The 27,599-nt window shown below is 39.6% G+C and overlaps 1 protein-coding gene across 4 annotated transcripts in view; it reads right to left on the bottom strand.

The window, feature by feature from the left end:
- trappc9 (trafficking protein particle complex subunit 9) overlaps positions 1–27,599 on the bottom strand; it is a 205,402-nt gene that overhangs the window by 95,501 nt on the left and 82,302 nt on the right. For all 4 annotated transcript variants that reach the window (XM_008421343.2, XM_008421344.2, XM_008421345.2 and 1 more), the window contains one exon: positions 13,386–13,528. In XM_008421343.2, coding sequence (XP_008419565.1) covers positions 13,386–13,528 — 143 coding nt within the window. The remainder of the gene's footprint in view (positions 1–13,385; positions 13,529–27,599) is intronic.

Genomic DNA, 27,599 nt, shown 5'->3' with positions numbered 1-27,599 from the left:
CCTTGGGTGACCCTACCAGGGGCATAAAGCCCCAGACAGCATAGCTCCTAGGATCATTGGGACACTCAAACCCCTCCACCACGATAAGGTGGCAGCCCAAGGAGGAGAATTCCTCCTTGGGCTGCCACCTTATCAGCAAGGTGGCAGCCCACTGATAAGGTGGCAGTGAAAAAATATTTTTCATTCTGAAAAAGATTTTTAAAAATACAAGGATGTTGGAAGGAAGTTATTTTATACTTCTAAACTGGTTCAGTTGCTTATTTGTTTAATAACTCTTAAATAAAACTAAAAGTACAGACTTTCTTAATTTATTTGCAGATGCTGTAGATATAAAGTCCATTAAAGTTCATAAAAATAATTGTCCAGGGGAATTATAGCCTCAATATAACTGGCTGGGAAGTATTTATGCTGCCCTATCATATTTTTCTTAACTTGTTTATGTAGGAAAGGGAAGTGGGGTGCAGTGTTATCACCATTTATTGTTATTACCCCAATTTTTAGTCAGTTGAGACACTCAGAACGGCTCTTTTGTCGGCAGGCCCTTTCCAGAAGATTGTCAAAATCAGAGACATCCTGTACAGGAGAGATGCTGGAAAACTAGTAATTTGTTACTTGAAGTCAGGACTACTGTAATTCTTTCATGGAGGAGGATTAGGGTCACAAAAAAAGAAAATAATAATTCTGACTTTAATATCTAAAGATTAAAGTCAGATTTTTGAGGGGGTGATGGGAAGAGGAGTCAGAATTCTTTGAAAAAAGTTTGAATTTTCAAAGAAAAATCTGAATTCTTTTTCGGGAAAAAATCAAAACAAATAGACACAACCAGGATGTTATGTTCAAGGTGTTAGACATTGTGCTATCTCCCATCCGGAAGTTCATAAAATACTGTTTAAAACCCTCAGCTGAACACAAACACTGCAGCAGGGGTTTTGATGAAAATAAAAAAGAGAAATCTTATTTCTTCTGTTAGCTTCCCTTCATCCGCTCCCTGTTAAATCCAAAGAAACATTTAAGATTCTGCTTCTCATATATAAAGCCAGATCTTTTAGTTACCAGGTTTCTCTCATGAGGAACCAGTTTAGTTTGTTAGTTTGTGAGGTAGACGCCTCATCTAATTTTCACACTCTGCTTAAAAATATCCTTTTTGATAAAGCTTATAGTTAAAAAACAGAACAATCGTTTCCTAATTGTTGGATGTGAGGGGAGCAAAGGGAGGATTGCACTCTGAAAACTGTTAACAGAAAATGTCCAACGCAAATTTTAAGAGCAGTGCTGCAGAGATTCATTTCTCTGTTTCACTGCTGTCAGCTTAAAACAGGAAAGCTCATTTGATCACCTCAATAAATGAATTAGCAAAATAAAGTAGGCTGTTGCTATCACTCAGTTTGTGGTCGCCACCATGGGCAACCCATGGTGGCGCTCTACACACAGAACTTAAGTATTAGAACGTCAACCTCCAATGAAGTTAAAGTAGGGTTTTATATCTGTTCCCTACCATGTTCCGTTGGCTGCCTGTGAAGGGTTCTGACCAGCTGTACAGTCCAAGAGCTTTACTGTCTGATAAGTAGTGGATGGTGGAGTTGATCAAAGACGGTTTTTCAAATCGACCTCTTTGTGCCTTTCTCCCAATAACAGTCTGCTGCTTTAGCCTTTGCCCACGGCTCAGGCTCAGTCTGAAGGAAAGTGGACATCTTGTTTTCAACGACCTTTTGAGGCTTTCTCTCATTAGTCAGACCTTCCTCACCATTGGCCGCTCACAGCGGGAACTTTTCTGAGATGTTTGCTCTCACCGGGGAACACTCCTCAGCGTTGGGAAAAGGAAGAGAGCTAAAAAGCTACACTGCGGAGACAGCGCTGCATTTTTTTTTCTCCCTTCCTATGTTAAATGGTAAACACCTTTTTGCTAATACGCACACTACACGCAGGTCCAAAACGGAAGAAATATGGAATACGATAAAAAAAAATCGTACAACAAAGCTGTTATCAGCACTTTCATTAGGTCTAGAAACATTTCTGCTGTTTTCAGTTATTTTGCAGAAATTTGACCAAATTTGCTTCCTATACTTAGGTAGTCAATAAGAAGTCTGGAATACGTTTACATTTCTATTCTCAAATGAAGCTCTATGCATGTCAAACGCTGCGATAGTTCTGCAAAAATAATGTAGCCAACAAGACATTTTAAAACCTATCATTTTATACTGTAGAGGTACTGATGTCGAACTTTTAATCATATAAAACACACACAAAAAAATCACAACCAAAGTGTTGGGCAACCTGTGATGTAGCGTTACAGAGGAGGAGCTACATGCAGAGGCTAACGGCCCTCAACGCCGGCCTCCAGTCGATTAATGACCTTGGAAGCTTTGCTGTATTTTTTCCTCCCTACTTTCTTTCTGCTCAAGTCTAATTATGGTCACTAAAGCTATAAAAAAAAAAAAAAATAATAAAAAAACAACTTTATCATGATCAAAATGTTCTTTTTTTTCCACAGAGAAGAAAAAATTTTAATTGTGAGTGCTGCTAAAATAGCATGACCAACAGATTCTCAAACTTAGTCATGTCAGCTACAACTTTCATTTATTATCCTGTTTTCAATACATTTGACCCATAATAACTGGAATATTGACCAACATATTGCATGCGTATTGATGATTTTAATTATGGCACCATGTTTTAATGATGTAAAGAACTTTGAACTGCTTTGTTACTGAAATGTTTCATACAATCAATGATCAATGTTAGGGTTCATCCCAGTTTGCTGTAAATTCTTACAGAAGTGGTCAGATGGGGCCAGTGGAAATTTTAGGATGGCACACCAAAGTGAATGTCCTAGTGGTAGTAAATAACTGTGCATTGGTTTTTTAGTTAGTATTAATGTTTATATTTATTTGGTTTTACATTTATGTCTTCAGTCAAGGTTTGTATGGTTTGTAATAACTGAAAATGATTTAAAGGGGCAGGGGACTTCTCTACAGGTGGGGACAGAGGATTGGCTGGTAATAGTGGGGAACCAGTAAGACCACCATATCTAAATACAAATAAAGGTATTATGATACCTTTACTCAAATTAAAGTAAAAGTATGGCCCAAATGAATAAATGAGTCATGCATTTATAGCAAACAGCCAAAATTGGGAAAAAAGCACCATATGGTACATATCTAAGCTAACTCTAGTTGTCTGGCATTTTATCTTGTAGTTCATGAAAGGACTTTAAATCATCACCTTACTAAGGTTTTTTAATAATTTGTTTTGACAAAAAAAAAAGATTGGTGGTTTTAAAACAGTTTTATAAACCCTTAAAACTAGGGGCGCATCGATTTATTGGACAGTCAATTATCAGTGCCAATTTCCTTGATTTTGGGAGATCGGTTATCGGCAGATTTTTACATGTGAAGTCGATCTCATTCACCGATCTTATCTAGCTTGGCAAAGGTCTCAGAATCAACCACTGCTCTCTTTTGCTCTCTGGTGAGAAAGGTTTGACAGACAGACTGGCCCTCCAAGTTATGTCTCCACGTTTACAATTAACAATTGTGACCTCACTGTTACAAATTCAACAACTTTCTTGCTATATTAAGCAACATTTCAAACGAAAAAAATTGGAATTGGCTAAAATCAGAATCAGCAGGTTAAGCTTTTTAAAAGATCGGTAATCGGCGAAAGGCCAGAAAACTGCAATTGGTGCACCCCTACTTAAGACATATTTTAACACTGTTAACTGGCCCGAATCAAGTCAAAAATAAGCTCCAGTATCAACATTAAAGTCAGGGGTCCCCAAACTTTTTCCTGTGAGGGCCACATGACTTTTCCCTTCTCTGGTGGGGGCCGGAGTCAGTTTGTAACAGAAAAAGTGACGATTGCAGGAGTGCCTAAGTGTAAAAATGTATTGTTTTCCAGAAAGCACAAACAAATAATATTCCCTGGGCAGAAAATAAATAATAACACTATTAATGAAATAAATAATAACCAAATAACCCTCTCTGGGTTCGTCACAGAAAAAAATCCGGGAAGGATTATAGTCCCTATTTTCCGAACTATGAGCCGCACCACAACCCCCAATTTTATTTTTTTTAAACCAGTAAACATACACATATAAGCCACAGATATCTGTGACGCTCCAGGTTTTCCACAACGATGCAGCAGCAGCAGAGGGAGGCGGACACCCAAAATTTGAGTCATAACAGGTCAATTGAATATCACATTTATTACAGTTCAATAAGAAAAAGTTGCTAAGATTAGATTTAACAGAACTGATTACGGTAGTTTCCGAACGGTAACTGTAACAGTAAAAGTGCTGATCCTTCATGTCTGCTGCTAGCATGTGCTAAATTAGCGGTTCTCAACGTGGGCGGTACCGCCCCCCAGGGGGCGTTCAGAGGACGGCAGGGGGCGCTGGCGGACATTTTTACAAAAGGGGGGCGCTGGGACGCCTTTGGGGGGGCGTTTGGTCGAAGGTAAACTTTACACCGATGATCAATAAACAATAAAATAAATTTAGCAACTGGAAAGAAATTAAAGTGGACATAGCAATAAACCAAGAGAGGATAATACTAATCAAATGAARCTAAATGGAAATGAATGAAGAACAAAATGCAAGAATAAACTAAGAAACTAAAGTAAATACAGAGGAATAAACTGGTATGGCAAGACCTTTAGAGCAATAATTAATAYAGASACTGTATGGCAAGAATAAACAGACACTATTTCCAGATAAAAGGTAAAATAATATTGTTGAAGTGCCATGGGTAGGGGCGCAACTACACATTATTCAGGTGGATGCGAAAACATAAATCGGCGCCCCCCCACGAAGGAGCGTAGAAACCTTTTTCGGGCGCTGGCCCGAAAAAGGTTGGGAAACACTGTGCTAAATGAAAATGGGCACTTTCTTCTTCTTTAGATTTCAACAGCAGCTCGCATCCATTATTGCTGCACTACTGCCATCTACGGGATCCTAATATCTATACCTCAAATTCTCAGAATGATCCCAGTATTATAAAAAATAAAATAAAATCTTATGTTTCCCCTCAATGCTATTTAACTGATCAACAACATTCTCAAATTTAAATTCCCTATTAAAACCCAATTCCGTTATAATGTGCTCTTTCTTCTTTTATTTCCAATTTTGACTTCCAATGATTCACTTCCTGCTAAAGAGCCCCCTGGTGGTTGAAGAAAAATCCACATATAAACGGCTTATAGTCCGGAAAATACGATATAGGAAAAAAAAAATCAATGCTCTCTGGTATTGTTCAGGGGGTCGGACCAAATGTGGAGGCGGGCCTGATCTGGCCCGCGGGCCACTGGATTAGGTCAACGTCATCTGATGCCATGACATCACATGTAGATAATGATGCTGCAGGCATCATTATCATTGGTTCCTCATGTTTTTGTTCAGGGGGCCGGACCAAATGTGGAGGCAGGCCGGATCCGGCCCGCGGGCCGTAGTTTGGGGACCACTGATTAAAGTGATCAGTGAACTAAAAAGCAGCAGCTGGGAAAAGTGAAATCAAATGTTTCCTTCGTCCGTTGATCTCTTTCCTAACAAGCTCCTAAAGCTCGGGGTTGCTGGTGGTTTTAGCATGCACAAACCTCTAATAAACTGCTTCAGCAATTAAAAGAGAATATCATTAAAGGGCTGCGCGCGTTTTCCGAGCCATCTTAGTGACTTTGTCGAAAGGCCTGATTAGCGGGGCGAGCTGCTAATTTATTGTCTGGGCAGTTTAGTAGAGGCGATCAATCAGACCACAAAGTTAGTTAACAGGGCACCGTTACTCATGCATCGAGTCCCCGAGATAAACTGAAGAAGCAGACAGAGAAACTGGACCTGGGCATTATGGACTGCACTGTTTTTGATAAGGGTTTTAAATTAAAAAGACCTTAATAAGGTAAGTTAGGCTGAAAGGAGAGTGAAGTTCAGAACTGCAAAAGAGAGGCCAGAGATGAAAGCTCACTGCGCCGTTCGAGTCGGTGTTAACCAAATCACAGCACTGAATCATTTTGATAAGTATTCTATCTGGCTACAAAGCAAGGCAGAGATCTAAGCTAACTAAATAATTCAAAACCGCCAATAGCGCTTCACGCTATTTGTCTCCATTACAGCCTCAACTTTTACATTACTCTCTGATAACGGACAGAGGAGGAGAAGGAGCCAAATTGTCCCCAGCGTCTTCAGCAGAACACATATTGAAGCAGATTTTATGATCGTTCAGTGCAATAGCAAATCATTCATCAATGATATATCAGTACCTAATGTACCTCCAATGAAGCTCTGAATATTAGACACTGCGTCCTGTTTAGGTATGAACATCTGACAAACTCAATGTTCAATATTTAATCGAACACAAAGTATTTCTACCTCTATTCTGATTGTGGTCTGGGTCTACGCAGCAAATCGATGGGAATCAATCCGACTGTGCTGTCAAAACTGGGTGGACATTAGCTTCAGGATGAGATTGTTAAAGGGCCATAACTACCTGACGCACCAGTTGAGTTTCTAAAAATAGCAACGTCGATGAGTCCTAGGCCCACGCCTTGATCAATTCTGCAAAACATGATCGATAAGTGCTGATTTTGCAACACGACCACGGCACAATAACACATCGACGTATTTCCGACGCGCAAAATTCTTTTGGCTTAATCAGCAGCGGAGGATTTAGGCTGCTGCCAATGACGGGGACATTATTAGCCTCCGAAGCCAATGCTGGACGGATCATTATGCATCTGGGTGTAACATCAAAGACGGAGCCGTAAGGCTAAGCAAACTATAAACATTGATCTAAAACTAAAACAAAGGACATGATAGACAACATTCTGGAACGTTTAGCTACATAATGTCTGCTGTTTAAAAAGCACCAACACACTATTTGTAAAATCTAAATGATCAAAATTCATTGACAAAGTGAAACTACAGACAGACAAAACCATATATGAACAACTAATGGAAACAATTCAGAAGTTGCTTGAGGCTGGGGAGCAAATTTAAAAACTATGGAGGGAAATCACGGTTAAAAATATGCAAATTCAAAAACATTTGTGAATCAGTAAGTGGAGTCAAACTGTGGAATATTAATTTGGACAATTAACATAAAACCGTTCAAATGATCATATATATAGATGACTATAGTGGGATATAATTATTATATTATTGGTCAGTTATTGTTGGTGTTTTTGTTAGAAATCATTCATCCACTGCAGTGAAAATTAAATAGATACTATATTGATGGGTATACTATTAGGTTCAGTTGTTATATGTATAGATTACACATGTAATAAATATGAAATTATGTAGGTGGTTAGGGAATGCTACATACACCCGCTCAGCTGAATTTGTCAGTCAATAATAAAACACCGAAGCAGAAAAAGTGAAACCTTTATTAGAGAAACCCGATGTTGCCATATTTCCTACTTAAAACCTGGAACAGTTCTATCTTGAAAGCCACTGATGTGAATTAAACTGGTCGTTCATCCCTTTATCCCTTAATTCTGTAGTATTAACGGATACTACAGAATTAAGGATCATTCAATGATCAGACGAGCGATATAAAAACTGAAGCAGCAGCAAGATCGTTGCATATAAAATGTTGCTGCTGCAATTCACGTTCGATGTTTTTACACCGACACCTGTGTTCAGTGCTACAAATGCCTCTGTAATTGGTTTAGAGCCGGATACATAAAGCACTCTGTAATTGCAAAAACAGATTGCAGGGATGCAGGGGGAAAAGATTAAGACTGAATTTTACCTTTGCAGCTGATGCACATTAATTTTTTTTTTCGTTCAGACGTTTCCGTCACACACAAGCCGGCCGTCAGGCCGAGGGAAGGCGGGAATATGTCAAAAAAAAAAAAAAAACACAAGGACAGCCTGCTCACCCAAAGCAAAGACACTGTCTTACTGAAATAAACCAAAGTAACTATTAATAGAAAAGGTACAGAGCAAAAGTCTTGAGCCATTGCTAAATAAGACGATGGGGTTTTCAAGCAAAGGGCACAATCTGGATTAATAACAACCTGCACAGTAAATCTGCATGTGGTGTTGCACTTTGATAGTAACATTTAATCATGGATTTTCATCTCGAGGCCAATACTGGAGCAACATTTGAAACGCACTGCTTTCAGATGGAATTAAAAAGGGGAAAGTAGGAGAGCCCATCACTACTGAGCTATGCACAAATAGTTTGTCAAACTGAAAAAAAAAAAAGACTTTCTTCTGAATGTTCTCATTGTTTTCTGGCCATAACATCACAAATCATGATTAGCATGAAAGGAACTGTGGCCAAGTCAACTCACTAGCACTCTATAATAGGTAGGGATGCACAATATTGGGTTTTTGGCTGATATCCGATATGTTGATATACCACAACTCATTTGGCCATAACCAATGACCGATAACCAATACCCGATACTGATATTTATCCAAGGCTTGTAGAATGGACCATTGGTGAGTTGTTTTTTTCTCAGTTGAGTTCAGTTCACTTTATTTTTGTAAATTATCAACAAACACAGGAAACATAAACAATAATAATAAACAAACCCATAATTTACCAAAAAAGAAATGGGCTGAAGCCAAAGCTTATACTTGTCAACCCTGTTCATGTACTTAGCAGCCTACTGTCATAAAAGATATCTTCTGTTCATATAGATATACATACGTAAGTACACTGCAGTTCTTCACTCTCTTGCTCTCCCCCCCTTTGGCCACCATGAACTCATTGTTATGGTCGTAATGGTGGTTCTTGAGATGGTTAATGAGGTTCGAAGTGTTGCAGGACTTTGTTGTTGTTCCTCCTCACATCACAAAACATCCTCAAATAGTAGGTCTTTTATAAGTTTCCGACAAGTAAACACTGCTGACATTTTCAACTGGTCCTGCTCTCCCGCCATGATCAGATTAGGTCAGGGGTCCCCAAACTTTTTCCTGTGAGAGCCACATGACTTTTCTTTTCTCTGCTGGGGGCCGGAGTCAGTTTGTAACAGAAAAGGTGTAACGATTGCAGGAGTGCCTAAGTGTAAAAATGTATTGTTTTCCAGAAAGCACAATTAAACAACATTCTCTGGGTTCTTCACAGAAAAAAGGCAGAAAATAAATAGTAACACTATTAATGAAATAAATAATAACTAAATAACGCTCTCTGGGTTCTTCACAGAAAAAATCCAGGAAGGATTATAGTCCCTATTTTCCGAATTATGAGCCGCACCGGACTATAAGCCACAAACCCCAATTTTTTATTTTTTTTTAAACCAGTAAACATACACATATAAGCCACAGATATCTGTGACGCTCCAGGTTTTCCACAACGATGCAGCAGCAGCAGAGGGAGGCGGATACCCAAAATTTGAGTCATAACAGGTCAATTGAATATCACATTTATTACAGTTCAATAAGAAAAAGTTGCCAAGATTAGATTTAACAGAACTGATTACAGTAGTTTCCGAACGGTAACTGTAACAGTAAAAGTGTTGATCCTTCGTGTCTGCTGCTAGCATGTGCTAAATGAAAATGGGCACCTTCTTGTTCTTCTTCTTCTTCTTCTTCTTCTTCTTCTTCTGTTGCTGCTTCTTCTTCTTTAGATTTCAATAGCAGCTTGCATCCATTATTGTTGCACTACTGCCATCTACTGTATTCTAATATCTATACCTCAAATTCTCAGAATGATCCCAGTATTAAAATTTTTTTTTAAAAATCTTCTTTTTCCCCTCAATGCTATTTAACTGATCAACAACATTCTCACATTTATTTCCAATTTTGACCTCCAATGATTCACTTCCTGCTAAAGAGCCCCTTGGTGGTTAAAGAAAAATCCACATATAAACGGCTTATAGTCCGGAAAATAGGATATATGAAAAAAATCTGAATGCTCTCTGGTATTGTTCAGGGGGCCGGACCAAATGTGGAGGCGGGCCTGATCTGGCCCCGTAGTTTGGGGACCACTGGATTAGGTTAACATCATGTGATTTCATGACATCACAGGACATGACATCACATGCAGATAATGATGCTGCAGGCATCATTATCATTGGTTTCTCATTTAAAAACAACGGCTTTTATATTGGTGAGTTATTTTGATGGAATAGCTATTGTCCAATATTAAGTTTTACGGCTAATATCGGCCAATATTCATACCATGCCAATAATATTGTGCATCCCTAATAATAAGCTGAACTATTGCAAACGGTCACATGGTTGCGGATTGTCGTATTCCAAGACAAATTCAAGTGAAATTGGGTACGAATCAACAGCCAGGCTAGTTTATCACACAAAATCCCAATAAAATTTGGTGAAGCTTTGGGCTGTAATGTGAAAACATTTACACACTAAACATGCCCTTGCAAGGTGGTAAAGTTAAAATCCCATTTACTTTACAGATCCTTGTTCCTACACTTGATTCTCCAGTGCTTTCTGCAGCTACGCCAGAGAGAGAAGTCTGTCTCAGAGCCAAGTGCATTCTGAAATGTTGTTTACTGCCAAAGATGTTTGGAGACGTTTGTCCTCATACAGGTCACTGCATGTCAAGGATCTCTTGCTGTGGGTCTGTAAAGCCCAGAGAGTCACTCTAGACATGGTACCGAGAAAACACAAAGTTTGTTCGACTCGGGAAGAGTTTTGGAAATCTGCAGGTAGTCTGCCCAAATCTCCCCGAAAGCCTTTACTTTCAACACATCTGAAATGTTTTGAACCTTGGCTGAGCGCCAGCAGATACTGTGTGTCAAAGTAGTGAGGCAGAAAATGCCAGGCGAGCAAAGGAGGTGAGGGAGACGCAATGACAAGGGTGATGGTACAGCGGACTGAGCAGCATAACTATTAGCGCCGAGTCAAGACGGATGACTCAGATTTCAGATATTATTTCAGCTAATGACTCACCTCAAGAGGCCGTTACTCGCCTATGATCAGTCTCTTTTGCTTGAAGGTTTTTCATAAAAGTCGGGGAGTTTAGAAGATGAGTAGAGCCAGGAAAAATACAAGTGTGAACCGATAGGATCTCTACAGCTGCACAGGGTAAACATTGGATGTTTTAAGGTAAACATTGGACGTTTTAAGGCCCTTTTATAGTTTGTAGCATGAGGTATGTTTGAGACTTATCTCAAAATCCTTGTTTAACTTATTTATGAATTTGAGAAATCCGTGAAGCGGGCGCTGTACCGGTCCGTCGTGGTGAAGAGAGAGCTGAGCCAAAAAGCGAAGCTCTCGATTTACCGGTCGATCTACGTTCCCACCCTCATCTATGGTCATGAGCTTTGGGTCACGACCGAAAGAACGAGATCACGGATACAAGCGGCCGAAATGGGTTTCCTCCGCAGGGTGGCTGGGCTCTCCCTTAGAGATAGGGTGAGAAGCACGGTCATCCGGGAGGGACTCAGAGTAGAGCCGCTGCTCCTCCATGTCGAGAGGAGCCAGTTGAGGCTCGGGCATCTGGTCTGGATGCCTCCTCGACGCCTCCCTGGTGAGGTGTTCCGGGCAAGTCCCACCGGGAGGAGGCCTCGGGGAAGACCCAGGTCACGCTGGAGGGATTACGTCTCTCAGCTGGCCTGGGAACGCCTTGGGATTCCCCCGGAGGAGCTGGAAGAAGTGGCTGGGGAGAGGGAAGTCTGGGCCTCCCTTCTGAAGCTGCTGCCCCCGCGACCCGTCCCCGGATAAGCGGAAGAAAATGGATGGATGGATGGATGGATGGATGGATGGATGGATGGATGGATGGATGGATGGATGGATGGATGGATGGATGGATGGATGGATGGATGGATGGATGGATGGATGGATGGATGGATGGATGGATGGATGAATTTGAAAAATAAACACAGAACCTGGAACCTAGAAGCTGGAACACCAATGACTCAAAGTGAAGTGAGTTTAACATTCACTTGGATTAAGAGTCTAAACCCAGAAAAAAGTCCCTCCTGTAAAACATTTAAGATTAATTGTAATTTACAGCTACCAACATGGAGAAACACAGCATATGTTATTGTTAGAACAGACAGTGATTGAGCTGATATGGGAAAAGGGTCAAAGGTCTTTGCTAGGGGTATTGATGCATTGCCAAACTTAACTACACAGTAAGAATGGTGAAATTGGGACACATTGGGGTCCCAAATATGCATCAAAGCTGCTTTTGGAAAATCTAGAATCTATTATGAAACGTCAGATTTGTGTCGACATTAAAGCATTTTTTGAAAAACGGGAAAGTTTTAGGGGATCTATAACAAGTTCCTCAGTGAAAAGTTCACCCTCCAGTATTCCTATGTGCAGCGACATTGACGCTGACATATTAACACAACTCTAACATGACCTATTACCTCAAATGTGCCATATGCGTTACCCATAACAACAGCAGCTGATTACATGCTCGTCTTGTAACTCATTAGCTTAATAATCCAACGTGACAAGGAGAAGCAGCTTGACTTTGTCATGACTCGTACAAAAGACTTCACTCTCACTTTGTTGTTCATCAACAAAGTGTGCATGTCCCATTCTCTAAACTTTGCTCCACCTACAGGCCTGGGGGAGTAATAGCAACGTGTTTGAGCCATTTTCGGTGTTTTCATGTGGAAACAGAAAATGCCACAAAGTAACTAACCGAGCTTCCATTACAAATGTGAGTAAATCGTTGTCAATATTCCACTAACGTTAAAAAAAATTAAATTGTGGAATTGTGGTGTTTCCATTAAAATAGAAACAAAATTAAAATCACACGAATAAGCTTATTCATGCAATAACTCATTGAAAATAATGACAGTGACAGATGCAAACAGTTAAAAGAGATACGAAGGGGTACCCAAAAGTTTCCAGAATGACGCTGTTGCACATGCAGTTTTCGTAGTACACGATTCTGCCGCTAGGTATTTGTTCAACCACACCTTCTCAATCACTGTGCCAAGCAGCGTTGATGTGGAAGGTTTCGTCTACCCGCAGTGAATTTTCTTGGAAGAGCTGTTTTGTCCAGCCGTCATTTTTCTTCATGAAGAAGTTTTATGAGCAGCGCGGCTGAAGCTTTGCTTCCTGCTCGGGGAAAAAAGCATCGGAAACCGTTCAAATGTTGAAGACCGCTTACAAGGATGACGCTATGTGTCAAGCTCAAGTTTACTCGTGGTTCACCTGCTTTAAAAATGGTGAAATGTCAATTGATGATCAACCGTTTTTTTCCGGCTTCACAGCGCGGCTGTGAAGTTTTGCTTCCTGCTCCGGAAAAAAGCAAAATGAACTCTAGTCCTTCTGATAAGTAAATGCCAGCTAGAAGTGATGGAAACACAAATCCCAAGTTAATGCTAATGAAGTCAGATAACAAATCGGTGCCGTTTACATTCTTCTTTCACACGGAACTAGAGTAAACCTTAACCTGTTTACCAGCGCTTCAGTCTTATAGCATAACAGACAACATGATTCATGAGTGTGTTACCTGGTAGCAGGAAGGGTGCTAACTCTGGTGAAAAACACAGACGGCTCCACGTCTACATGGATGCCCAGAGACAGCTCCCTGTAGTAGCCCTCCACTTTGCCCGCTCCACCGGAGTACCTGAAGTTCAGCACCGCCTCCAAAGTCTGCAACAAAGCACAGGAAGAAGGAAGTTACATCAGGGCTGATGTGGAACCGCATGAGCAGCTCATTAAAGCGATAGGCAATGGTCAGAGGTCGCGTGCAGCGTGTTGCTACTCGCCGTTCAATCTACACAAAGTTTGCTCCAGACAGGAGCCATCAAGGCGAAAATAATAAATGCACCACAAGGCTGCTATTGTGCTGCTTAATGAAATGGAAGTATAATGATGGGAAATGGACGATTCAGAATCCTAAAAGGGTTTAAAAGGGAGAGGGGTGGCAGCTGGGTGGCCTAGGTGAGATTGTTCTGGCTGCGTTCCACTGTAATGGGGGGAAAATGGACAAGGGGGAATCACTCAGCGACACTCCGAGGCGTTTCCGTGGAGAGGAGGCAGGGATGGAAGAGGGGGGGAATGTCATGAGCAGCCAAGTGGGCGAAGTACGGGGGTGGGGGGAAATTAGAAGTGGCAGTTTATGTTGAGGAAGACTAGCTGACTCAGGGAAGGAGATGTTCAGCTTTTCTTCCAGCGCAGCGTATATCATCTCCACGCATACTGCTGATGGAGGCTCTGGCTGTGGCTTCCCACAACACACTTCACCTATTTCCTGATTGTTTTTACTCTCTATCCACTTCTTCATGGGAGGCGGAAGCCAAGGTGAAGCAACTCTGAGGCTGCTGGGCATACGGCCGATTACAACATAACGGACGGAGCACAGCACTGACAGCCACATCACAGAGAAGTTATTATTACTGTCAACCAAGCAACTCTATTCTAAAAAGTCCCTTATTTGTAAGTGAAAAGCTTTATTTCACATTCTGTGTGCGCGTGTGTTTTGCTTTTTTAACTTGCTCTGATATTTGAAAGTGCCATTCAGGGACACGCCTGTGATCTTTCCACCAGCACCGAGACGAGGTTGATATTTTTGGCATTTAGTAAAATGTCTCAGAGTATCTCCTATAATGACCTGAAATTTGACACAGAGACGGTAAAGGCCACGAAGAAGAATTCAATACATTTGAAGATTTGTTACAGTCAAGAGGAAACCAGAGATTCCCGTCAGATTTTTCTCTGTAATAAAAGAATAAATCAAGAAGTCTAATACAACCCCAAATCCATTGAAGTTGGAACGTTGTGTAAGACAAATAAAAATGGAATAGGACGATCCGCAAAAGGCAAAGATACTTAGTGGTTAAACTCAAGTGGAATTTGATTTCTGCAACACACTGCTGAAACAGTGCCGAATTCATGTGAATGCAGAGCCTGATTGACCAACAAAACTTTTGCGCACGTCTAAAATTGTCTGTGGACAAGGTCAAACTTACTGCAACAATAATCTATATGGATATGAAAACTAAAGTATACTGCTGTTTTTTGCCTCTTGTTTTCATTATATCACATACATTTGGCCACCCTGCAATCAGGCCACAATTAGTGTGTGCACACAACATCCATAGAAGGAGCTGCAATGAGTAACAGCAGCAAGAGAACTTCTTATCTCAGCCACGTCGCTCCCTAACAGCAGCAGACGTCCTGCTGTTTGCGTCGCTGTCAGAAGCTGGAGGTTCTGCTTTTTAATGCCTTTTGCTTCTTTAAACTCTGTGAGACACAAGAACACAGACCCTCCTACAAGGCGTCAGGATTATAGCAGGGTAGAGAATGTCAGAACCGGTGGGAGACCTTGCTTTTCCAGAAGCAAAATCTCTTCAGACAAAAAAAAAAAAAGAGAAAAAAAAGCTTGACAGTTTAAAACATAAATAATACCAACAGAGAAACAATCAAGGAAACCTGCGACTTAACAGCTACTGGTACAACGAGGTTTACTGTCATAAAGTGACAACAGGTGCTGTGGGAAACACCAGTGAATCAAAGTTGCTGGTTGCAATGGGAAGTTGAAGACACAAATTCCCACTCTAAACATTTGCAGATCCTGGAGGGAAGCAGTGGAGTCAGTCTGTGACAGCTGCCCTCCACAGCGGCGGAGAGACGAACTCACGCTGGGCTGGAGGCAGAATGAAAGCAACCAGCCTCATTTCAACAGACTGGCTTAATTCTCACCGACTGTTAGCAAAAACAAAAACACAAGACGCCTGCTGGATGAATGCGTTTCCTCTGCAGCAGTGTTTTCTGCTGCTGAGGCTGTTGACATGTTGTATCATAAACGTGGATTCGATTTTCCTTCGGACTCTGCCGGCGCTGTGCGGTTTCCGGTGTGGAAGTGGAAGCTTAAAACGTGTTCCCCCTCGAGGAATCGTCTCGGCAACGCCGTCACATGCCACAGGCGTGCCTGATTCCTCCACTGGAGCCAGAGCGGCCCCTATTTTCGATCCCCAACCCCCCACCCACCTCTGTGGCTCCTCCGCCCCTCAGGAGCCTTTTTCAATCACACCCAGCTAAAAATAGCTCCTGCTGTAATGAGCTGGCACTGCTTGGAGTAAGCTGGAGGAAAACAGCACCTGACCACACACATCTATTACTCTAAATAAAAAAATGTGTGTAGGACTTTAGCGATTTATCATGTTGTCTGTTCTTTACCATGTTAATTCAGTTCATTTAAATACACAGTCTTCTTCAGATGTTCCACAGACTAGCTCCTTAAAACTGCCTCTAGTTATTCATCAATCACCAGGGGATGTTTGGTGCACATGTGAGTTTTACAGCATTACAGGAAGCATGTGAAACTCAACAGGCTCCATATACAGTCCAATGTATAAATTCATATCAGATGTTACTCATTCCACAGGGTCGGATATTTTGGCTTCACAAGACAACTTCTCAGTTTTATTCTACTCAGGGCTAAAGTAAACCTGTCGCAATAAGCAATTAATCATCGATTGCATGACGAATAAAAATGAGCTCAATAATTTTCATTCTGATGATTAATATTTTTTGGAAGGCAATTTTGTTTAGAGACTTCAAAATCCTTTTTATTTATCGTTTTTTGGTTGTGTTTTGGATGTTTAAAAAAAATCTCAGTTCCAGTGTGAAGTGTTATGTACTAAATTATAGTTTATTAAAGTCTTTGCAAGAGCAGACATGCGTTATTATATACTATATATATTCATTGAAAATAGTCTCAAAAACAACAATGTTATTGTGTATTGCAATAATTTGGCAATTTATCATCCAGCATACTTTGAAGTATGCATACTTTACTATTACATGTACAATGTATGATAATAGCAATATGGTTTGTTAAATTAGAATACTTAACGTTGCCTTTGCCTTAAACTCCAAAGATAGCAAGTTGGACAAACTCATTGCCCAGTCTCTTGGAGTTTCAAAGCCGGGTAACTCTTTTATAAGTTCAATATTGTTTGTGTCAACACCGAACTTGGAAGCTCAGAGGACTTCAAACACCAGTAATACCTTGGTCCTTAAAAAAGAAAACACAGAAGACCAAAATAAGTCTCCATACCTCGATCACCATAGCTAGAAGAGCAACCACTTTAGATGGACTCCATCAACTCTGCCAACAGAAGTGGTCAAATGCACAGAATTATGCCAGACGCTTGTTATTGGCTATAAAACACGTCTGGTTTCTCTTGCCAAGTCTATGGGCTTCACCATCTATTAATTCAAATGTCAAATTTTAGCATGAGAGTATCTGTAGAATTGTCAATCTGTGTGGAACTGAAAAAATCCACAATACATTCAAACTTACAGTATGTGTCCAATTCTTGAACTGGTATGTTGCATAATCATTCCACAATTTCAAAAGATGGATCAAATAAAGTCCTAGAAGTCCCATAATAGTATGATGTGCGATCTGCTTATGTATGGATGTAAACCTGGAGAAATGCACACAGCTTAGGTGTTTTAAATGCCTACAAGTAACAACAAGTGCTAATGGAAAAACCTTCTTTCGAGGCTTTTCTGAGACCTGACACGTGAAACGCGGTGGCCTTTACCTCAAATGCCACAGCCCATTATTGTCATTTTTCACGCCCGTCTCAAGAATGTCACAAAAGGCTGTCTATCACATTTCCCCGCACAAATGTTTGACAACTGAAGGGCCCACTGGACGCTGTGAGTACTGCTGCTCCCACCCATGGCTTGTGAACAAATGGCAACAAGATAAAGATCGGGACACATCTCGCTGAGGAGATTTTGGCAGAGCCGCACGGCTCCTCGCTAGAGTCGAAGATAAAACGTCACAGTGACATCTGGGCAGGAAGTGAAGGTGTGGGGGTCTGAAAATGGAGCAAACCTGTGAGATTAAATGATTCCAAACAATGGTCTGATGATCTTTGGTTCATACAGTCTAACCAATAAAAAAAATGCTAGTAAAATCAAAACAGCTAGACCAAACATCACCCCTTTATTGAAATTAACTTAAGAATATCTTATTACAATATTTTTTATGTATTATCCAGAAGAGGTGGGTAATGTGGCTTTAAAATAAAATGGATTTTATTTTAAACTCAACTTTTCTTAAGTAAACTAAATGATTTGTGTAAGACTGGCTTAAATCTGTTATCTTAAACATACTTAATAAATTTGTTAAAAAATAAATTAACTAATTGAGTTGGATGATTATAATATACTGAATTGGTTAAGTTGGATAAATGTAATAAATTCAGTTGGATAAATTTAATAGAATTGCTTGTTACCTACAGAAGCAATTCAATTAAGTTGGTTCAACTATTTTCTTTTTAGAGTGTAGCAGATACAATTTCTGAATTTAATTAATTTTTTTTTTAATTCTTGCTTTCTTATCTGAAAAAGAAAAGTAAATGACGTTACAAATATTTTCAATCATCCCTTCTGTGAGTTGTATGATGTAGTATTAGGGAATGGCGCCAAGAATTGTATATTTAATTATGAGAACATAGTCATAATATTAGCAGAATAAAGACGAAATTTTGTTAGAAAAAAAAAAAGAAACGACATGATAATAAATTAGTTATTTTTTGTGTTGGATTTTTCATAAAGTAATTTCATTCACCTAATATTACAATTTTATTCTGGTGATATAAAGACTTTATCATATGACTTTATTCTTGTATTATTTAACTGTACTCTTCAAAATGTAGGACTTCTCATATTTTACAAAAACTTAGCCTGACTTTTACATTTTGAAGTAGAGTTGATCTGAAAAGTCCAAATAAATAGAAGCTGTAAAAAAAAAAAAAAAAACTTGTGCACGCTGACGTCTCTCTGAATAGAGGAAACCCGAGGAGTGCATTAGAGAAAACAAAAATCTAGATTGATAAAATCGATTTATCGCCCAGCCCTCTTATCCAGTTATTTGCAACTTTTTCCAACCTTGAAGATGAAACAATCTGTCTCCCCCTCTAAAAGAAATTGATGTTATTCAGTGTTATAGACTTTTAAATTCAGGAAGTTTATTTTTTCTTTAACCAAACTAGCACTGGTGCTTAAGCAGCAACTTTTCAGAGGAGCGCTGTATACTTTGATGAGAAGATGAAATGGAGTTCTGTGGGTCTAATCGTCCATAAAATGCTCTTGACCCTTTCCTGGGATGCATCTGCCTTGTTGCTGGGAAGTGAGCAACGCACCAGGAGGGCTGTTAAAGCACTGGCAGCGCCGGCTCCAGTGGGACATGGAGAAAACCCAGAGGACTGTGGGATGCTGTGTGTTCACTGGGAGCGAGGCTTGGCCTGCATCGCATCAGTCAATCAGCTGATGAGACAAACACTTTCTGCTCACTTCTCCATTCGGATGGAGGTTGGAAACCAGGTTGACGGATTTGGAAAAATACAGGAACAAGGAAATTTGATTTCAAAAGTATTCATACCACATTTTATCATGTCACAGCCGCCAATTTAAATGTGATTTACTGGGATTTTATTTGACAAACCAAAACAAGCATGTCAGCAAAACAGAAAGAAAATGAAAGCTTTTTTTTTTTTTTAAAGGGGCAGTATTATGTAAAATCAGCTTTTTTTGTGTGTTTTACATCACGTTATGGTGCTATTCTTCATTTGCACCAATCTGGTGGTTAAATAACCTAAACAACATATTAAAAATTAACGTCTTTGCTGTTGAGTGTGTATGTCTATTTATTGAATCATTTAGAAGCAAAAAGGGTTTTTGAATTGAAATTGTTATTTTGTCGATGTATAGCTTTTGATTAAATGTGATTAATTGATATTAATTAATTGATTACAGACATTTAAAGCACCACTGATTCAAGGAATCAAACTCATTGATAATCACTTCATTAAAAAAGTTGCAGCAGAGATGAAAGCTTCTGTTGGTTCCATTAGTGAATGTGTTTTCCAGTAGAAAGCGCGTGTGAGTCTGGGCATCGGGGTATTGTCGTACTGCTGCTGTGCTGTTGTGCAGTTAATGATTCACGAGAGAAGATTTCAGGAGGAGCGAAGACAGATCCGCAGCGCGGTGTAATGACTTCACAATAACTACTGCATGCTGAAGAACGAGAGCCGGAGAACAAGCTGAAGTGACAGGTGACGAGGCTCAGAGCGTCTAAAAATGCTCAGTAACGAGCAGGCGCATGAAGACCAAAATAGCAAACAGCTGCTGACAGTGAAGGACTCTGATTCACAGCATGGTGCAACACCTTTACCTGCACCAAAAGCTTTCGAAGAACCAGAGGAACATTTAGACATGTCTGCCTAAACTGCTATAACACAGTATTTAGTGTCACAGACAGTAAAAATACACAAATAGTCCACAGTACGATCTAAACCATGTTCCTAAGTGAATTGTGCTTCACTGCATCAGGAAACTGAAATTAGTTAAGATGTCAGCAGATGAAGAGGCAGCGACTTTATTTGGTATTTCAAATGTAAAATGGGTCCATTTAGAGAATTCAGAGCACCAGCTAACAGCCAACACCCCAGCTCCACTTTTCTGGATCTCCCCTGTGGTTCTTTGGCGTATTGAGATATGTGTAGCATGAAAATATTAGCTCAAACTCACTTCACTCAGCTTGACCGGAAAGATTTTGACCAATATAATTACTTGTGAAAGTCTACAATGCGGTATTGTGGCCATAAAATCTACATTTCTGCCAAAAAACTCAAGATCTTGGAAATTTTCTTGAAAAAGCAATAAAATTTCTGTTTCAAAAGTTGAAGATCTTACACTTTTGAAACTCAAATTTCCAAATGTCAACGTTTTTTCTAGAAATTTTCTTAGATAAATCTCAAAATATGTCTGACAATTTTTTGACTTTTCAAGCTCAGAAATGTATTTGTTTTTCCAGAAGAATTTCTCAGGTTCATCTCAAAAGATTTTTTGTCAAAATGCACAACTCCTTTTTTTTCTAACTACACTGGTCCTAACATACCATCATAAAAAACTGAGTGAAGTGAAACAACCTGAGAAAAAACAAGATCAACTTTAAACTTCAACATAAGAAAATTCCAAAGGAAAAGGTTTCTACAGACGTTTTTTTCTTGTAACTTGTGAGCAGGTAATGTTTGCAGCTGCACTCCCAGAGAGGTAAAGTGAATGTTAGAATACCTAATTCACAACAGGGACACTTAGTTTTCTCACACAGTGATGAAATATTACTATTATAATCACTGCTTTACAACTTAATCCAGGCTGTCTGATTGGAAGACTGGTAACAATGAAAAGGGCTTGGATTAATGCTATTGTCCTCAAATACTGAATGCCACAATACAGTGTTCCCTCAAGACACAATTCTCAACTAATAAACGTCTTATCTCAGGCACACATCTGCAGTGTTGAATATGCTGAATATAGGGATTATTTGTAGCTTTAATAAGTTGGAAAACAAATAAAATGGCAACATTGCAATTTGATTAATTTCCGATCTGTGGCTAGTCTGACCCAGGAGAAGGAAAAAAAAATAATAAATATATAAATAACACCAACAGGATATAGCTAAGAAAATAGGCAGGAGTTTCTCAACACAAATTATTTATAAGACTAATACGTTTCCGCTGGCAACAGGGTGTTTAAAGCTAACTCGGCGTGTGAGCAGGTTCATATTCCCCAGACTGTCTTTTCAACAGATTTGAATTGTTGGAAAGCACTTTTAGATATTTGAGAAGAGCTAAATCAGGATTTTCGTACTTCATATGAATTAAATTTTCTTAAAAAAACTGTTTTTAAGTCCAAATAAAAGTGTATAAACTGACTTAGACAGAACAGTGGAGTTCAAGATGGAAGTTAAGTAGCTTTTAAAAATTCAACGGATGGTCAGATCCATCATGAACCCTGCATGACCCCTACTTGCCTCCCTTTTTTTTATTAGTATATAATGTACAATTGTCTGGTGAACAGCTACTTTCCAGGCTCTGCTACGGTTCCTACAGTATCTCAAAAGTCAGGCAGGCACAGAGAAGTGAAACGACCTGAACAGACAGAACAAGCGCAGGTGAAAGCCACACACTCCAAAAAAAAAAAAAAAAAAAAAGAAAGAAAAATTGAATTGCGATGCATGAGTGGGCGAGTAAATTTGCATATACACACTTACACACGTATCTTACCTCCAACACCACCTAGCTGTGATGGTGCGCTGCGCTCTGGAGCAAGCTGGGACACACACCAGCTGAGTTAGCAGCATCATGTGGCGCGGCGCTCAGCCCGGTTCTCACATGGGTCCAGAGAGCAATAAAAAATGTTTCATTTTCTGATCGCTTCACCCGCCAGCTTACATACAGCAACGCAAATGTTGCTGCAAACTAAACTTTCTGAACATCTGGGATTTTCCTGGATTTCATTTTTAGTACCTTGTACAAAAAGTGATTCTAAATTAGGTGTGAGATTAGTATGTAAATTATCTAGTTAAACATTAACTATAGCAAGTTAATTAAAATTAGATCATTGTGTCTTAATAACCTGTGGTAAATATACAACAGTTTCATTGCAATACTGTAATGTCTTGAAACATAATTTAAAGAGGCAGTATCATGTATTTTCCATATAGTGCCATTTCATAGCAAAATAAAGTACCTGTGTAACCTTCAGTTGTTATAAAAAAAATGCTATATATAACAAATATCACTTAAAAGAAATTTGGTTTCATAATTTAACCCCTCGATATTTTACCTCTGTCTCTAAGAAACTCCTGCTCATTCTGAAATTCCACCAATATGGTTCCTCTATTAACTCTTCAATGTTTTTACCAGCGCTGCTCTGAGAAGTAGCTCCCATAATGAGATGCACAGTTCCTCCAGTTGTTTGCTAAAATTTCTTGGCTAGTCTGAAGGAGCTGAGTGGGGGTCTTGCGGGGAAGCAGAAGCTCAGATGGTTAGAAACTCCAGCTCCAAGGAGGAGATTTGCCTCAGAGGTGGAGCTAGGTCCACCCAGGCATTTTGCACAGCTGAATGGTTGCCATGGGAGATTGAAGGATTTCTCAAACATGCATGAACAAATCAACGCAACACTCCATGTACGTTTTTGATGGGGAAATAACATTTTAACATAATGTAAAGCTCAAAAAGTTTATTTTACAGGATATTGCCACTTTAATTGCTTTTAGCAGTAAGTGAAAAACAATTATTCCTTTTGCTACTGAAATAAACTAATTACAGGTTAAGATATCCAACATTTATCTACTGTAATTTTGATTTCAATTCATAAACTTAAAGCTATATGGAATAGCACAATAAAGTAGCTGTGTAACCTTCACAGCTGGTGCTGGTGTAGTAATAGGTTTGAATAGAATGTGCTTATTGAAAAGAATGTTCAAAGTTTTTACTGTTTTGCTCTTTATGGGGAAAAAATACCACAGTAAGCTTTTCCAGTCCAAACAATGTCCCAGGGAAACCGGTACAAAAAGGAAAAAAATAAGAAGTAGTCATTTAAAGTGGTTTATGTTCCACCTTCTTTTTCCTTCATACCTTCATCCAGTATATTTGAGCACACGTTCTGACTGCAGCATTTAGAATTATGAGTGAATGCCCAGGATTGCATTGAAAAAACAAACAAAAAAAAAAAACCAGATTTTTTTTTGTTGCTTTTCAAAAGGAAATCCTGGAAGCCCACAGAGCAACAAAGTGCACCAATTGTTGCTTTGCCGATTGCTGCGGCGTTTGAGCTGCGCATTTTACCTAAATGGTAATTAGGAGGACTAATACGTTTAAGATGCCTGTGGGTATTTGCTCCTAATGGACCAGCTCATTTGGTCATCAGTTAGAGAAACGAGCCTGCAGTGCTCTGGCACCGTGACGACGCTTCCACATGTCAGTGGGGAGCGAGCTGTGCTGTGGTTACACGTCCACTTGGAGCATTATACTGTATGAGCAATACGCAGGCTGTTGTTGCTGCCAGGATGAGGTTCCTCCCTGCCTGTTGTGACTGTCATCCAAAACGTAACTTGCAAAAAATAAAAATCAGCAAGCTGACTCACTGCCAGAACTTTAAGAGCAAGCCAGGCAGGCCTCCAGGTCTGCTGGCTCCCGAAGCAAATCTAGCAAATCTCTTAAAACATGCTCTAATCCAAACATTTCTCAGGTGAGGCAAAACATGCAGCTTTACCGAGACGAGGTAAAAAAGCACATAAGTGCAAGCTAAATATAAACTATTCCAGAAAGCCGGCTTTGCAAGAAAAATGCAAAGCAGAATCTTTGCTCAAACTTTAAAGGGCATGTATCATCATTTTTACAACTTTTTCAATTTTCATGTTGTGTCGTGGCTTGGAGCTCGCACCGGTTGTATTGATTTCCATGTTGGAAATTGAAAAAAATATTCTAAATGATGTGAAAGAAAATGAGTAAGCCACAAGGTAGTTAACGACGGAGCCAAGACAAGACCTTACAGAGAAAAAAAAAAAAAGAGGCTTCATTGCGTAACACAATAGCCTCCTAAGAACAGAGCAGCAATAGGAAGGAAGATTTATTAAGGTGCAGATTTATAAAACAATGGGTTTAAAATAGGACAGAAAAAGAAGTAGGAAGAAAATAATTTGGAAGTAACAGCCTGGAGACCTAACAGTCCAGCACTCCACTCAAGAATATGTAGTGTGCTGTGATAGTGGTGAAAGACAGTTTTATGATAAAAATTAAATTAAATAAACAAATCATGTTGCTCCATAACTCTAATGCACAAGTGTATCACACAGTACTTTTCCTCTGGTGTCAATAGATGAACTCATGATAATCAGATTAGGACACATAGAAGAGTTTAACTCGGTAATGTGAAAATGTTTCAAGGCCATTGTCTGTCATGCCACTCAAACGCCGAGTCAGATTTTCCTCAACAAGATACTGTTTGGCCAAAACAAGTAACAAATGAAGTGAATGGAAGAGAAGATAAAATACTGAAACAATCCCTCAGTCATTTGGCTCAGGCACTGATAAAATTAAATAGAAAAGCAGCAGCTGATTTTAGAGTTTTTGGAGAGGCTAGCTATGAATTTATTTAAACATTGCAATATAAAGAGATCCACTGATAATTTAAACTTTTAAATGATCTGGTGTGGGTGGATGTGTGTGTACATGGTTGTTGCCCTCTGATGGACTGGTGACCTTTCCGACATGTACCCCACCTTTCACCCAATGACCACGAGGGGTAGGCACAATCCCCTTCATGATCCTGCAAGGACATCAGGGATAGATGATGGATGAAGAAATGTGCTTCTCAAATAAAACATGTAGCAACAGTAAGGACAAAGGGAACGTTCTCCTCTACAATGAGAAATGTTAAAAAAATAAACTAACACCTGTAATCCGACAAACAGCGAAGCAGTAACATTACAGCTTCACTGGCCCACGTTTTCAGTGGACTGTCTAAGACAAGCAGGTAAATTAAAAAATCTGATTAAAGAGATTGAAAGAAACAAATGTCATACTTTAAAATATGTTGATGTACATCACGATGGTGGTGATGCATTTTGATTTCCCGTAATTATCCCACATTCCGTCTTCTCTCTCTCAGCCAAGTCCAGACAAAGACACTCGGTCTGGATGCCAAAACAACAAACAGAGTCCGACAGATACCGGCATGCTGCACGACTCAGACAGGATGGATGAGACATTAAGTCCATTTGTTGTCCCATCCGAGGCATCTGTGCAGACATTTATGTTAAATAAGACCGTATCTTTCACCGAAGCAGCCGTCCGTCTATCTTCAAAAAGGTTTCCAAATAGCACTGCGGAGATCTGTACCGAGGTGACCTTGGCAGAGCAAACAGACTCCTCTCTTTATTTGTTTCTGTAAGGTCTTGATAGATGTCTTACAGGTCTTGAGAAGTCATAATGCACGGGGTCATAAAGGAAGAAGATCACAGACCTACAACCTTCTCAAAAAACATTAGCAAAGCCTTTGTTGTACTAAAAGTTGAATTGAGCTTCTGGAGACTGAAACTATCGATCAAGACAGACCAGTCAAAGTCGATAAGGCCAGACGTACAACAAGCCTAATCACAGGTGAACTGAATCATCACTTTTATTCCAGCCTTTCTCTGTGTGTGTGTGTGTGTGTGTGTGCCTCACTCTGGGGATAAAACAGAAGAAAGCAACAGTAAAACACAGTTGACTTGTTTACAACTAAAGTGAGCTTTGGCACCAACAGGCAACCTGATAGACATCCAGAAGTCGGGAAAGTCTCACTCAGCAAACTGATTTTTACTCAGTTTCCACTTGACTTACAGAGAGAATCTACACCAAAATGGTGGCCGTTTACAGCACATGAAGATATGAATAAAAGAACTCCAATACAAATTTACACTAATTGCCAGTTTTATTGATTACAGATATTGGACCACTTACTAACATGAGGTGCCAATCAATACGTCTAGATGTGGTGAAGACGAGTTAAAGTTCACAAGAGCGCCAGAACGGGGAATGAAGGGGAATTAAGACACTTTGAACATGGTGTGCTAATGTTTTGATAAAATGGTCTATAAAAGAAAGCATCACCCTTAAAATAGTCGCTAATTATAGCAAAGGAGTCAGGAATACCATGTCTGAGTGCAAAACACATCAGACCTTACTGCAGCGAAAGAGAATTTCATCAGTTTAGAACGGAACCTGAGGCTACAATCCACACAGGCTAATGAAAACGGGGCATTATCAGGTCATAAAGAAACATTAGCTTGTCTGATATTTTTCGAATTCTGCTGCAACATTCAGACAGTACGTTTGGCTCAATCAGCATTAAGCACAGACATGCCATGCCTTGTATCACTAGGTCAGGTTGCTGGTGGTTGTGTAATTGTGTTGTTGTTTATGTTAATCCATTTATGATCACAGCATCTACTCTCTGTAGCCTACAGAGCACAGATACTGGATGGAAAGTAGTGACTGTGAGAATTACATGTTCTGGTTAAGCTAAAATTACAGCATCATGTTGGTAACATGTTTTGTTAAACACTTGATTTGATAAATAGTGTAGCTATTTTATACCTTGATTGTACAGGCCCTTAATAAACTATCAGGCATGATCAAAACCCTGATAATATGGTCTTAATTCAAAAATTAATTCAGAAAAGTAATTTCATCATTGTCAACTTTTGAACTGCTTTGAGTAAAAAACACTCCAACATTGCCTTTCATATGAAACTGTGCGCTTGGTCATTGTCAGGAAGCAATTTAACTGTTTAAACAGCTTTTTCAATAATTTTGTTGATGAATGGAAGGTTGGAGATTATAGTATATATATACAGGTCCCTCTCAAAAAATTTGCATATTGTGATAAAGTTCATTATTTTCCATAATGTAATGATAAGAATTAGCATATTTCATCCGACCAATAAAAGAAAAGTGTTTTTAATACCAAAAAAGTCAACCTTCAAATAATTATGTCCAGTTATGGACTCAATACTTGGTTGGAAATCCTTTTGCAGAAATGACTGCTTCAATGCGACGTGGCATGGAGGTAATCAGCCTGTGGCACTACTGAGGTGTTATGGAGGCCCAGGACGCTTCGATAGCGGCTTTAAGCTCCTCCAGAGTGTTGGGTCTTGCGTCTCTCAACTTTCTCTTCACAATATCCCACAGATTCTCTATGGGGTTCAGGTCAGAAGAGTTGGCAGGCCAATTGAGTACAGTAATACCATGGTCAGTAATACCAGTGGTTTTGGCACTGTGAGCAGGTACCAAGTCGTGCTGAAAAATAAAATCTTCATCTCCATAAAGCTTTTCAGCAGATGGAAGCATGAAGGGCTCCAAAA

This window comes from Poecilia reticulata, linkage group LG11 (assembly GCF_000633615.1).
Source record: "Poecilia reticulata strain Guanapo linkage group LG11, Guppy_female_1.0+MT, whole genome shotgun sequence".
Taxonomy (NCBI): Eukaryota; Metazoa; Chordata; class Actinopteri; order Cyprinodontiformes; family Poeciliidae; genus Poecilia; species Poecilia reticulata.
This window is presented reverse-complemented; position numbering and strand designations above follow the sequence as displayed.